Below are 14,042 nucleotides of genomic sequence, written 5' to 3' on the forward strand. Positions count from 1 at the left end.
TAAATTATGCAAATCTTCTAGTGGATATTGTTACCAATTCAGAATTTATACAGGGGCAAAGGTTACTGCAGAAAAAGTACCTGAACATGAGTGTGTCGTGCTTGAACTGATGGATTCTCTTCTCCACAAAGGATATACATTATATATAGACAACTAGAATACATTCCCAACCCTGTGCAATAAACTTCTAAAGGCCAACACCAATGTTTTAGGCACAGTCAGAATGTCCAGAAAACAAATGCCAGTCGAACTGAAAGATGTGAAATTGAAGAAAGGCGAGGCATCAGCCGTGTACAGCCGTGCTAGCTCTCAAATGGATACACAGAAAACCTACGGGATCCGCGACAGTTGCACGCCAGAGTCTATTTTTTTTCGCTCTCCCTGTCTTTGCTCTCTTTCCCTTTCTGTTGATATTGCAGACTGACACCAATATAATCCTCCCTCGGAAGTTGTGTTGTGTCGTGTCCGTGTGTTGAAGATTGTGGCTTAATATGACACCACAAAAGTTTACATTACAACAAAGGATTTATCTTATCGAGTGTTACTTCAGAAAGAGGAATTGTGGAGAAGTGCGACGACATTCTGCAACAAAATTTCCTGGTGTTCCCGTTCCACATAGGACCACTATATTAAACCTCATAAAAAAGTTTAATAAAAAAGTTTAGAGTAACAGGGTGAGTTCTGAATAAAAGTGGAAAGAAAAATGGGGAAATCCAAAAAATAAAGTATACAAAGACAATCCGCACACCATCAGCGAGTTAAAAGAGAGTATTGTATGAGAAATCGGGAGAATTACAGTAGACGAACTTGCACGTGTAAACGCCAATTTCCTTCGGAGATGTCAGGAATGTGTTGCAGCAGAGGGACATCATTTTCAACACCTTCTGTAGTCAAGGTTAGTACACAATATGAAAACTGTAATTTTAATAGCTGACTCTAGCAACTGTTGCGGACCCTGTTCACCGTGAAAGACAAGCGCTGATGCCGGGCCGCTTGCCGCCGAGTCTCATAGTGAATGTCAGGGAATGCTCTGTACACATGACAAACACCGGAAAATTAAACAGGAAGTCAAGACAACCTACTCTAAAGCCCAGAACAGTAATAGAATACAAGGGAATGAGTGGGGTTGACAAAATGGACCAACAGTTAGCTTCATTTCCCATCATGCGTCGGTATCTCGAAACATATAAAAATATATTTTTTTTATTTGTTGGATCTAGCTTTCTTTAATTCATATGTGATGTACAAAAAGGTAAAGCCTACAGTAAAGCGACTCAAATTCAATGACTGTTGGTAGTGAAGCAATTGCTTGCTGAACTTGTGTTACCAGAGTATGCGAGAAGAGGATGACCTTCCGCAGATATGACCTTGAGATTGCAATGTGCCAATTGAGGACATTTTCCAAGACAGTTTAATCCCGCCCTCCCCAAATCCAGTGAAAACAAATCCTTCAAGACAGGGCAAGGTGTGTTCTGCACACAATAAGAAATCCAGCAGCAGGTGGGAATGCGAAAAGTGCAAGGTGGCACTCGATATGCCAGAGTGCTTCAAGGTGTATCATACAAAGCATACATATTAGGTAAGTTTCTTCTCCTCATATCAATAAAGTTCATACATTTGTGTTACGTAGACACCATTATCTGTAATTGGTGAAAGTTTCATGCAGATCTGACTTATAGTGTCCAAGACATTCAATTTTGAAATGCATACTGCAAACTAAAATGCCGCTCTTGAGATTTAAATCATAATTCACAGACACAGCATGGGCATTTAAATGGTAAGCAGATGAGTTAAAGTAGGATCTGAACCACTATGTGCCTCCACCTGGTATCAAGCCCAGGACCCCATGATTGCATGGTGACAATGTTACCACTATGCAATCAGGGAGGCCTTCACTTATTGTTCAACTTTACCATCCATTCTCACTCCAATACATGCTGCCACCTCTAAGGTCAGGACTGCACTCGAGGGTATGTGGTGGTATACATCATATACCCCCTGGTTGATTTTAGCTTATACCCTCTGAAAATTTATGAACTACAGCACTGGCTAAGACAAACAGCATGTTGCTATGTGTCACCCTGACACCTAGCAGCATTTCGCAGAACCACTTTCATGGCTACTTATGTGCAGAACACATGACTGAATACAAACTACTAGAAAAGACTGCTACATAATTGTTTCAAAATATAGAATCAGACCTGCAAAATTTTATGACAAAAGTTGCAGTGCTCCTTCAGTAAGTATACTTATCTCTGTGCATGCTGGCTCTTACCATTTTGAGCCGACCTTTGTGGTGGAGTGGCTATCACAGCATGCTACAGCATAACAGGTCCAGGGTTTGAATCCCGGCCTGAGCATGGGTGTTCTTTGTAAGTGTCCCTTCATCAATTTCACCATATCATCAATCATCCTCATCTTCACAATTAGTAAAAAGTAGCAGAAAAGCAAAGTAAAATACACCCAATCAATCAATCTCACCATTTTGATTAACTTTCTTTCCTTTTTTTTTCTTCTGTCCTGCACAAAATGTATAACAGGGATTTTACTGTATTTGCCTACATTAAGTTGGAATGATAATTTGTATTGTTGCATAAAATTATCATTATTTTATCAATTCGGTAAATACCCACAGAGACCATTGATACACATCGAAAAATGTTTCAAGCGACTCCACAGCTGTCTTTTATCCATGTTTATTTTCACACAGTTCAAAAACTTTTAATGCCTTAGTAACTATTTCCCAATACTGAACGTTCATGTACAGCACAATTTTCTAGTTTAATGTTTGAAAAACTATCCACATTAATATCCAATGTAAAATTCATGTCTCTACTGTTTTTTGTACAAAAGTTACATACAGTGAAAATCTCGGTTGTGCGCCTTTTTTGGATACCCTGTAGTTCCTAATTTGTTTTTGCCACACGTGAGTTTATGTATGTGCCTACTCAATGGCATAGTGGTAACACTGTTGTCTTGTAATCAATGGGTACCAGGTTATTTCCTCAGTGGAGACATACTGCATAAAGATTCAGATTCCATTTTAAAACTGTAGACCCAATTTTGATTGACTATCTGAGCATAATATGAACTTAAAAGAAACTTTCACATGTGAAGTAAATGTTAATATTAAACTATTATATGTTTCAGGAAGGGAGATTTAGATCCCAAAGTAACTTATAATTGCGAGTACTGTTGTTGGAAAATAGCTGGATTTTTAATTGGATAATATAAAAGAATGAGCCTCCCTGATGGCATAAAATAATGATGTCACCTTGTAATCAAGGGGTTCCAGGTTTAATCCCCAATGGAGGCACAGTGGTTCAAGTTTAATTTTAAGCTGTAGGTCCAATCCCAATTAGCTTATCTGAGCATATGTGGATTTACTTAAACAAACAAAATTTTACTGAGAGAAAGCCAGATTTCTTTTTAATGGACTTTTCTCCAATCTATTTCAGTTTCTGCCTCACTTTTAGGGCCACCGTGAACTAGGACAGTGGCCCAGTAGTTGGTCACAAGAGTGGTTGCCAACTATTTTAAACCCGATTTTATATTTGTCAACAAGCCTAAACATATACCATGTGCCATATATATTTATTAATATTTAATTTCAAGAGTGCATATCAATGTATAAAGTTTTAAAACTTAGAAAGGGGTAAAAGTTTTGAGCAGGGTATAGACTTTTACAAAATGAATTTACTGGGCTGTGGTGTCACAATGGTTGACAACCACACTAAGTAGCCAAAAACCATCAACATTTCCTCCGTGACCAGGTTTATCAGCCATTGAGTCAAATTATGCATGATGCACTTGAGAGCAGGAATACAAACATTTTATGCTAAATACAAATGTACTGTTTGACCATGGAAGACATGCTTAGCTCGAGCAGATGGGGGAAGCAGAAATGTAAATTTTAGACCAGTATTTTACTTGTGTGCATTCACTTGCTGTATGTTATCACTTGATTTTTTTGTTTACGATTAGTGATGTTCATAACAATTTGTAACACAACCTCTCAAAGTGGAACAAATAAGATTTTCGTTTGCATCTCCAGCCACTCCTATTTTGCCAGTAGACTCACCCAGTTAGAGCATGCACACTTGCATCGAGGGTCTTGACTAAAGCAGACAGACTGTAAAGGGGTTTGATACTAGACTTTGTATTTTAGATATAATTGAAGAAAAAAACAATGTCATTGAGGGTACATTTGATAAGTGTGTTAAAAGATGTACCTCTAATTTCTATCTTTATTTATTCTTCTTCTTTTTCATTTCTTGCTTCAAGTGCATGTTCATATGTCAAATTCAAACACTGAAAATTATATCATACTATTAGATTATATTGACAAAATATATACAAAACTACTCTAGTTATGGGAGTGTTTATGTACTATGTAAATATATTTAATAAGTCTACTGAAATATGAAATTAAAACTTGGGGAAAACCATCCATCCAAAAAAGCTGGCATTTTTGCAACTACAGCTTGTGTCTAGTTAGGAATTCCATGTTGAAAGTTGGTATTTTCAATTTAGATAAGTGTCTTTTTACAGTAGAGAGATAAATGAAGGCTGTGGAACAAGAAAAATGCAACCAAGTCATGTATTTTCATTGATTTGAAACACTGTATGGGAAGAAGCTGAAAAAGCTAAACAAAAAAAAAAGCCACTTTCTTTCTGACCTCTCCAACTCTAGTGATGATGATAGGTCCAGAATAGACACTCTCCCCTGCCAAAAAAAAATGCAGAATATTTTTTTGTTTAATGGCATGCAAAAGGATGTGTGACTTAAAAGGAACACTACATGACACTACAATTCATAAACCTACAGTGGGGACAATTTATATATAGGTGTATGAATATAACAAATCAACAGGGGTAACTATTATTTTTTTTATTCCATAAAGCCTGCAAATGATAAGACCAAATAATGTGGACAAGATAATGAACATCAGAATGAAAAAAAAGCAGAGGAAAAGGTACCTTATAGATGGCATTTTAGGCAATTTATTTGCAAACATATATTTCCACAGATTCCAACATGCCAACCTATATAAAAGCTATTTTGAAGTGGTATATGTGCAAGTTATGGCATTTCATTCGAAGGTGTACATTATGGCAGTGAAACACTTTACAGAACAGTAAAAATTAAAAACATCACAAGTGATAAATTAAAAATTTATCTCCAAAAGAGGATGGTGAACTTCAGTGCCCATTTTTTCAATTAGTGTATTACCTGAATACTCTGTTCAAAATTTGGTTACTATATCCATCTAGAATTTTATTACGTATTTCAATTCCACAATAGTAGTCAACTTGGGCCTTGTATTAAATTTTTCTACATATTTTTCAATTCAAATGTAAGTTATTAAGGTTTATAGATACTTGATGTGAAATTTCATGCTGGTATGCAAATAGGAATGAATCTTCAATGTACTACAAACAAACATTAAGTCATCATATACCCTTCAGGTCAAGGAACACATCACTCTTAACAAATGTCTGAATTGTCCAAGTTACTTAGAATAAATCTCCACAGAAACGGTTGCAATCTACAATAGTCATAAAGAAGAAATTTACTATAAAAAGACAACCATCTCTTTCTTTTTTTAGGCCTTTAGATTGTGCAGTGCATATTTTGACATACGGAATTAGGGAAATTAGAAATGAACTGCTTATCCACCATGATGAATTGCAACTTCTACCCTCACTTTAGTACTCTCCAATGTCCATTTCTTCTGCTCAGTCCTGGAGTATGACAACTTAGGTTGTGTTTGATTGTCTGAGTTTTCATTGTAGGCTAATCGGGACTGCACCTACAGTTTGAAGTGGGATACAGACCACTATGTGCCTCAACCAAGTATCAAACCTGAGACCTTGTTTTTACAAGGTGACGACATTACCACTACACCATGATATCCTAACTCAGGTCGTGAATATGCATTACACTCGGACAATACCACTTTGGCTACTTTATGCTGTTTCTCTACCTATTGGGTTAATCTCAACAATGAAGATAAATAGTGAACTGATGAAATGGATGGTGCGACAAAAAAACAACATCATTTCATCTTATCACCATCCATCCTCACTTTTGCAATTAGGTGAAGTGGCAGAAAAGGGGAGGAAGAAAATAAATGAATTAATTCAGTCATTTCAGTCATTCATTCCATCCCCACGTAAGAACTTAAAATTGAAGACAGACTACAAATCTGAAAATATGGTAGTTCAAAATATTCAAAATAAATTACAGATGTAGTACTCACATCAGGGGTCAATTCTGCTGCAATGTAATAGGGCAAATTATCACGCTGGGCATCACTCCATGATTTCAGTTCCTCTGGTCGAAAAGGATATGATTTTGAATCATCAATTACCACGATCTGATATGCAGTAATAGGACCATTATTGTTTCTAGATGGTGTCAATTTGATAATCAGCTGATTCTTCTCTCTGCGTATGATTTTGGGCACTTCAGGTGATTCTGGTTCTACAAATATAAAAGATGCTTATGTAAAAAATTTCCAGAATTTCTATAATGAATCCAGGATTAAGGAACCAGGTAACAAATCCTGGGTTTGAGAACAGAGGTGGTCAGTTCTGGGATCCAAAAACCATATCCCTGGTTCAATATCTGTACATTTAGATCTGTCAGGTTTGGAATTACTAAGCACACATATGCTATAAGAGGAGGCTGTGTCTCGCTTAATGCTGCCACAAGAACTGCTTAAGGGTGACATATACCTTTAAATTACACAGTTACACAACTAAATTACAGTAGTAATGGAGAAATACACAGAGCCACAATAGAGCAGCCATTAAACACTTCAGTTCAATTCTGGATCAGAATGTGCACAAATTATTTCTGACTTGGGGTTGGGTGTGAAGGAACTGTGAGGTAAACAGTCCAATTCAGTTTGTTCACATTTACCAACAGCAACAATGATTTCCAGGAGTAAAGTTCCAGTTGCACATCGCAGCACTCCACAAAACACACCACCATAAAAACACTCCAGACCAAAGTACATGTTCTCAAATCCATTATTATCCCCATCCATCCCCCTTTTTTTTGAGTTGTTGAGGGATACTAAAAATTAGGTATGTTGATGAAAAATCATGCACACTGTTGAAAACTTAAAATACATAGCTGCAATACCATTTACAGTGGAAGCCCATTTTTAAGTTCAAGGACTTTACATTTTCCCACATTACACATTCATTTATCATGGTCCCAATAGAGCAAATGTTATAAAACTATTCCAGATTTTGCATTTTACCACATTTTAAGTATTTCACTTTGGTCCCCTGAAAATATGTGAAATCAAGGTTCCACTGTATTTAAAAATACACAATTCCAGAATTAACAGAATACCACTGAGTTCCTCATGGCATGGCCACAATACTCGGAACACAACCAGGACCCCCTCTGAATGTCCCATCTTTACCTCAAAACTGATTTCTGCTGATCTAAACTTCTACAAGAAGATGACAGCCAATATGCCAATTAAAAATGTCATGGCTCACTTGGGACACTGTAATTAATTGGTTCAGAAACCTTAATATAGTTTTACTTCTTCTTAAAAATGAAGTAAAGCTCCCGCATAAGTTAGTGGTTACACTCTCACTTTTGTGAAAGCAGTCTCGGGTTCGATTCCTAGTAGGAGTTCTATAATTTCAGTGTTAACACATTGCAAGGGCAATTGGGCTACTTGAAAGCAATAGTAGCAGACCACAGTCTTGAAAGCCAGAAAAAAAAAGCAATGGGACTTCAAGCACTGGCTATGCATCACCCAACAAAAAGTTTGCTTTCTACAGCTGTTTGCACCACCAAGTTTGGTTCTTTGAAAACCAAATATACTTACCAATATTTCCAAAGTACTACTACATTAATCTTCACCTACATTTATGTTAAGATTTTCTTAACTCTAAAGGTGAAAAATTTATTCATTAAATATTTATGAGTTCATAAACTGTATGAACCATAGTTTGTTTTTACAGTATCTCCAATTATGAAAATTAAATGATATTCTGCAGCAAATATTAAAATTACATTGAAATACTTACTTCCAATTTCTGTCCAAAATAAAGCAGATCGTCCAAATCCTTCTCCTTCTTTTGACGATGCACTAACAGTTACATTATATCTAGTGCCAGGATGAAGATCAGATAATTCAGCCATTGTAGTTGTGTTAGGATATGTTGAACTTATGGGCGACACTGGTTCGTTTTCTGAATAGGTTTTCACCGAAACTGCCGAAAGCTTATAGTGCAAAATTACACCATTTGGGGCAGCTGGTGGAGCCCACTGTACATGTAAACTTTTGTCAGTCGTTGCAACGATTTTCACATTACCAGGTGGACCTGGAACTAAACATTAAAACTATGTTAAAACATGAAATCTATAGAATAAAGAACTTGCAATTGCTATCATCATTAATGTTTGAATTTTATTGTATTTGTGTGCATATGGACACAAAAAATGAAATCCTGAAGGAGAAAATTTCATCAATGACAAATGACAAACTACCAACCACATTATATGCTGTAAAACAAAGTGAAGAATGTGTCCAGTAGACCAACAGGAAGTGAACCAACGATACAAAAAATGGTAGAACAACAACATATTCAAAAGCAAGTGATAATATTGGAATTTGTCTCTTAGCCTAGCCATTCTAAATGTCTGTACTGTGAAGTGAATCCAGGACACTGATTATAGTATACAAAGATGATTGCCCCTTGATATCTAAACAATAAGTGATAACACCCCCCGCCCCCCCTCCCAGAGACTTCTAAAACTAGTAGTGAATTATCAGTTCACAGAATAAATGAAGATCCCTCCCAATCAGGTATCTGAATTGAATCTCATAGGCAGTACCTTAAAGCAGTCATCCACCCTCCATACTCATGACTAGAGCCCGGAAGTTCAGGCATTTATTTTCGTTAAAATAGGAAGGCAACAAGGCATTTATAATGTGGAAAATAGGCACTAAAAATGAAAAAAAAGGCAAAATAAACCGAAAAAAGGCACATTTAGAAGTCACTTACTTTTATTTATAATTTCTGGCAAAATGTTAAAAACTAAATTGGAAGAGCATTTCAATTTTCTCTGTCTTGATTGCACATAACTACAAGGTGCTTTTTAAGTTCTCAACATTCATTGATAGTCGTCTGTCAGAGAGAATGTTTTTCATAATAGAAAATGATCTTTCTACTTCGACAGAAGTTATTGGAGCATACATAAAACAAGCTAATGTAGCTGGACTCATTTTGGTAACATCATTTTCACCTTTTAGAATATCACAAATTGTTTTCAATTGTTTCAAGTCCTCATTTGCACTCGCTACCCGTTTGCACTTTTCCGCAACAGCTCACCCCTTTTATCCTGGCACTTCCATCATCTGCTGCCTAGATTCCTCGTAGATTTTCATGGATGCTATAATTGTAATTGTCTCTGGCAATGCACCATAATGTGCAATAATAAACTTGAATAGCACAGGAGTTTTTTCACTTCACTAATTGAAGCCGCTTCATTTTCTGGAAAAGCATAGATCACCTCACTAATTTTTTCAAGGTTGTTAGCATAATATATAGCTGCTGATATCCAGGTTCCCCATCTCGTCAAGACTGGTTGCTGAGGTAAACTAAGCTCAGGCGTAACTTCCTGAAATTTTCGGGTTCGAGAGGGAGATTTCAGAAATATCTTCTTTGTGTTCGAAATCAACCTGTCCACTTCAGCAGTCAATCATGCACAAGAAATGTTAACCAAAAGGCAATATCCTAACTGAGCATGAAATACTTTTTTCCTCACACTTTTCTCCTTCAGCAATGTTGAAACATGCATGAGTTCAATATTACTTAAATAAGGCGAAAATTATTCACATAATAAACGGAAGAAAAATAAATGCCAACAACGTTTTTTGGGAGAAAAATAATTTATATACACATTTTTTTAAAAAAAATTGTCAAATTTCATTGAAAAAGGCAAAAAAAGGCATTATAATTAAAAATAGGCAGTGGGGTCCCAAATAGGCAAAATGAAAAGGTTTCCAAAACATTCGAAACAACATAAGAAACGTATATCCGGAAAAATTTTTATCAATATATGCAGTAGATAAAAAGAGGCATTTTGCCAAACTTCCGGGCTCTACTCATGACAGACATTTGTTAATACACCATAAATTTTCACTGCATGTTTTGCATTATTTGGGGGAAATTCATATTACTACTACTTTCCTGTAGCTAAATATAGTTAACATATTATATGCCCACAAAAGTCTATTGTGTTATCATTTCTTATCCATAGAGGCATGCAAATTTAGTTTTTGACGAAAACCCGAAATAACATGCTGTAATGTTCATTTTTCATGTTTCTGAAAGGTGTGAGGTGCATTTTTCTACCCTGTTTTGTCACGAAATAATGCGAAATGAACTACAAAATGCGAAATATACTCTTAAACACGAAATTTGCCGTTTATATACCGACGCAACACTTTCTGAAGTCTTAAGTATCCTGTGAGTTATGCAATTCACGGAAAATTGATCAATTCAGCTGTAAATATTTGAGAAGCTAAAATGGACCCCTTTACACTGGAATAAACTTAATACTCTGGTAACTACATAAATGTGCTATTAGAAGGGATAAGTTTATTTCGTGTAATAAGTGCAGTTTTTAAATCAAATTTAGGATTATATTCACAATTTTAAAACCAAAATGTCATTTTATATACCACTCTTGATGTGATTATTCACTGCTATAACACCGAAATTTTATTTTATTTACCACTTTTGAACCCGAAATCGTCTCTGTTTTTGTACCGAAATTTTGCTTTTTTATTTACCAAAAATATGTGCCCCTACTTATCCACACTTGAGTTTCATCCCACCCTTATGTTTTCCTGCTTTTAACGTTTTTTTTTAATTACAAGCCCCTGAAAAATATAAAATAGGGGTTCTACTGTATATCTACTCTTTGTCACAAAAGTTACAGGGTTGATTCTCAAACTGCGATACTCAAACACATGAATTGAGTGTTATTAAGTCACCTGATATGTGTTGTGAATATACATGTACTCTGAAGTGGTTCTACGTAACCACTACCACTTGTAGGGCTGTGCCTAGTAACACACTTTCTTCTTGTTGGCTCATTTAGTTGGAGTTATACAAATAACATGATAGATGTGGGGTTGGAGCAGAGAGTTAACATTAAGTTATATGTTAAGCTAGGGAAAACACCTACTGAAACATGGAACATGATACAACAAGCCTATGGTGACCAGGTATTACCAAGAGGTTTTAACCACTTGCCTGATTAACCAGAGTTAACTCTGAATTTGTTTTTGCTTTACATATTATTTACCAGAATTATCTCGTTAAAATCGTACAACTGCAGTGCACTTTTCTGCCTACCCGAACAGTCTCGTTTGAGCTTAAATAGGTGTTAATTCCCGTTTTGGCCACTAGTTGGAAGGTGTAGATAGCTTGTCGAGGTACTCCTGCCATCTACCGGATTCATGTGACACTACGTAGTTGTCGCCTTTCCAGTGATACTTGTGGTCATTTTGTGAGTCTGGCGCCAAAATGTACTGGGCACCTTTGTGTTGTGAATACATTCCGTTCATGTGAAGAACGACAAGATGAGTGAAGATGAGTGATGATGAGCTAACAGACAACAGTATAGAGGAGGTGGAGGAAATGGACATGAGTGGGAAGTCATACAACAGTGGACAGTGTGTGTACTGACAAGACGGATACAGATACAGATAGTTGCGGTAGTGTGACACACGAGTGTGGTGTGAAGTTGACCCTCACAACCCAACCCCTGCCCCTCCTCCATATCCGTTTACTGGTCAGGCAGCTGTACACTGCAACGTTAGTGCAGATACAAGTGAGTTACAGATATGGGAGCAGTTTTTTGATGAGAATCTGATAGATCTAATTACAACTGAGACAAATAAATATGCATCACAACAAGGTCCTGTTGGTCAAAAACCATTTCTTGTGACGTCGAATGAAATACGAGTTTTTCTAGCACTAGTTATAATGCAAAGCATCTGTAAGAAGCCAGATTTACAGCACTACTGGTCCAAAAATCCCCTGTTGATAATCCCATTCTTTCTGAAAACAATGCGTTATCGTCATTTTCTGGACATAAAAAAGTACTTGCATTTTTACGATAAGATATATGACGCTGCTGTGCATCCCCATCCAAAATTAAATAAAATATGGCCCGTGGTGGAACACATGACACAGAAGTTTCAAGCAATGGTCACACTGGAAAAATCTATTACCATTGATGAAAATCTGCTAATGTACAAGGGTAGATTGGGTTGGGTGCAGTATATTCCGTTGAAAAGGGCAAGGTTTGGAGTCAAATTGTATATGTTCTGTGAATCCAAAAGTGGGTACATGTGGAACTTTATAACGTACACTGGTATGGGTACAAAAGTAGGCAGTTAGTAGTCGCCTTCAAAAATCTTCGCAAGTCATGATGGCTTTTGTACATGATTTGTTAGGAAAGGGGTAATGTTTGACAATGGACAATTATTATAACTCACCGCAACTTGCAGATCTGTTGATTTCTAAAAAGACTGATGTATTTGGAACACTGAAATGCAGTAGGAAAGATTTACCACAGGCTCTCAGAACAGCCAAATTGAAGAAAGGTGAAGTAGTGTGGTTGCAACGCGGCAAAGTGACAGTCATGAAATGGAAAGATAAGAAGGATGTGCATTGTTGTCAACCGTCCATTCTGTTCAAATGGCAACTGTAACACAACGTCATGAAGAAAAAATGAAACCACTACTGGTGGTTGATTACAATGACAAAATGGATAGTGTTAATCGTGTAGATCAGCATCTTGCTTCGTATGCCACACCAAGGAAGCATGGCAAAAGGTATTATAAGAAGATTTTCTTTCATCTGTTGGATCTCTCTCTTTGGAATTCATACGTGGTTTACACCAAGACAGGTGCAACAAAATTTCACCTTCAGTTCCGAATGGAAATTGTGAGTGACATTATCAAGCAGTACCATTCAGATGGTATGCTTCCATCAAGTGGTAGACCTAGCACCACCCCAACACCCCACCGCCTGTCTGGACGACACTTCCCTGAATACCTTCCCTCCACGGATAAGAAGCAAAACCCAACGAAACAGTGTGCTGTGTGTTGCAGAGTTCGGGATGCAAGAGGAAAGAAGATTCATCACGAGTCAAGATATTATTGCCCAGATTGCAATGTTGCACTCTGTGTTAGCCCATGCTTTCGGGTTTATCACACTGTGGGTAGCATTTGATGTGAGACAGTATGTGTGATAGTCTGTTAACTGGGACAGCATTAAAATGTGAAGTCATTTTATTTTTGACAGTTTATATGCTATTTCCAAACATTTGTAGTACTTGGGTTAATAATTATGGAGGTTTTTTGAATAGTTTTGTGACCTTACTTGACCCCAAAAATGGAATTTTGTTACTGTTCCTTAATTGTCGATATCCGGACATTACAAACACACAATAAAAAAATGTGTAAAATAGGGGCCATTTTTGGGAAAATAATGTGTCAGGCAAGTGGTTAATTGATTCATTGATTGAATTGGTTTATTTTACTTCACTTTTCTGCCACTTTTGACAGATCATGAAGATGAGGATGAGTGATGATATGAGGTTTGTGAAGGGGTACTCACAAAGCAGTCACATTACCAGGCTGGGATTCAAACCCAGGACCCCTGGCATCATAGTGCACTGTGATAACCACTCAACCATTGAGGTCACCTTTTATTATCAAGAGGCCATGTGTTTAAATGGACAAAAGGTTTTGGAATGGCACGGTTTCAGTGGAAGACAATCCATGATCAGGTGATCATTCAACAGCACATACCGCTGAAAATGTAGAATGTGTGAGTACCTTACTTTGCAGAATGGCAAGGTCATGGTTAGATACCTGCACAAGACCCGGAAAAAAACCGTCTGCAAGGAGGCGCTCCTACAATAGTATGCAACACACACGTTAAGCCCAGGTGTTCGACATCGTGCAAGCGAGCTTCACGTC

The 14,042-nt window shown here is 36.9% G+C and overlaps 1 protein-coding gene across 1 annotated transcript in view; it reads right to left on the minus strand.

Annotated features, from left to right (window-relative positions):
• The window catches only part of LOC145984076 (putative inactive tyrosine-protein kinase Wsck), a 181,029-nt gene that overhangs the window by 104,090 nt on the left and 62,897 nt on the right, over nt 1-14,042 (minus strand). Inside the window, exons 5-6 of the mRNA XM_083117466.1 lie at nt 8,062-8,364; nt 6,264-6,487 (exon numbers count right to left, since the gene is read on the minus strand). Coding sequence (XP_082973592.1) covers nt 6,264-6,487; nt 8,062-8,364 — 527 coding nt within the window. The remainder of the gene's footprint in view (nt 1-6,263; nt 6,488-8,061; nt 8,365-14,042) is intronic.

Source organism: Lepisma saccharinum, chromosome 2 (genome assembly GCF_977018435.1).
Source record: "Lepisma saccharinum chromosome 2, izLepSacc3.1, whole genome shotgun sequence".
NCBI classification, from domain to species: domain Eukaryota; kingdom Metazoa; phylum Arthropoda; class Insecta; order Zygentoma; family Lepismatidae; genus Lepisma; species Lepisma saccharinum.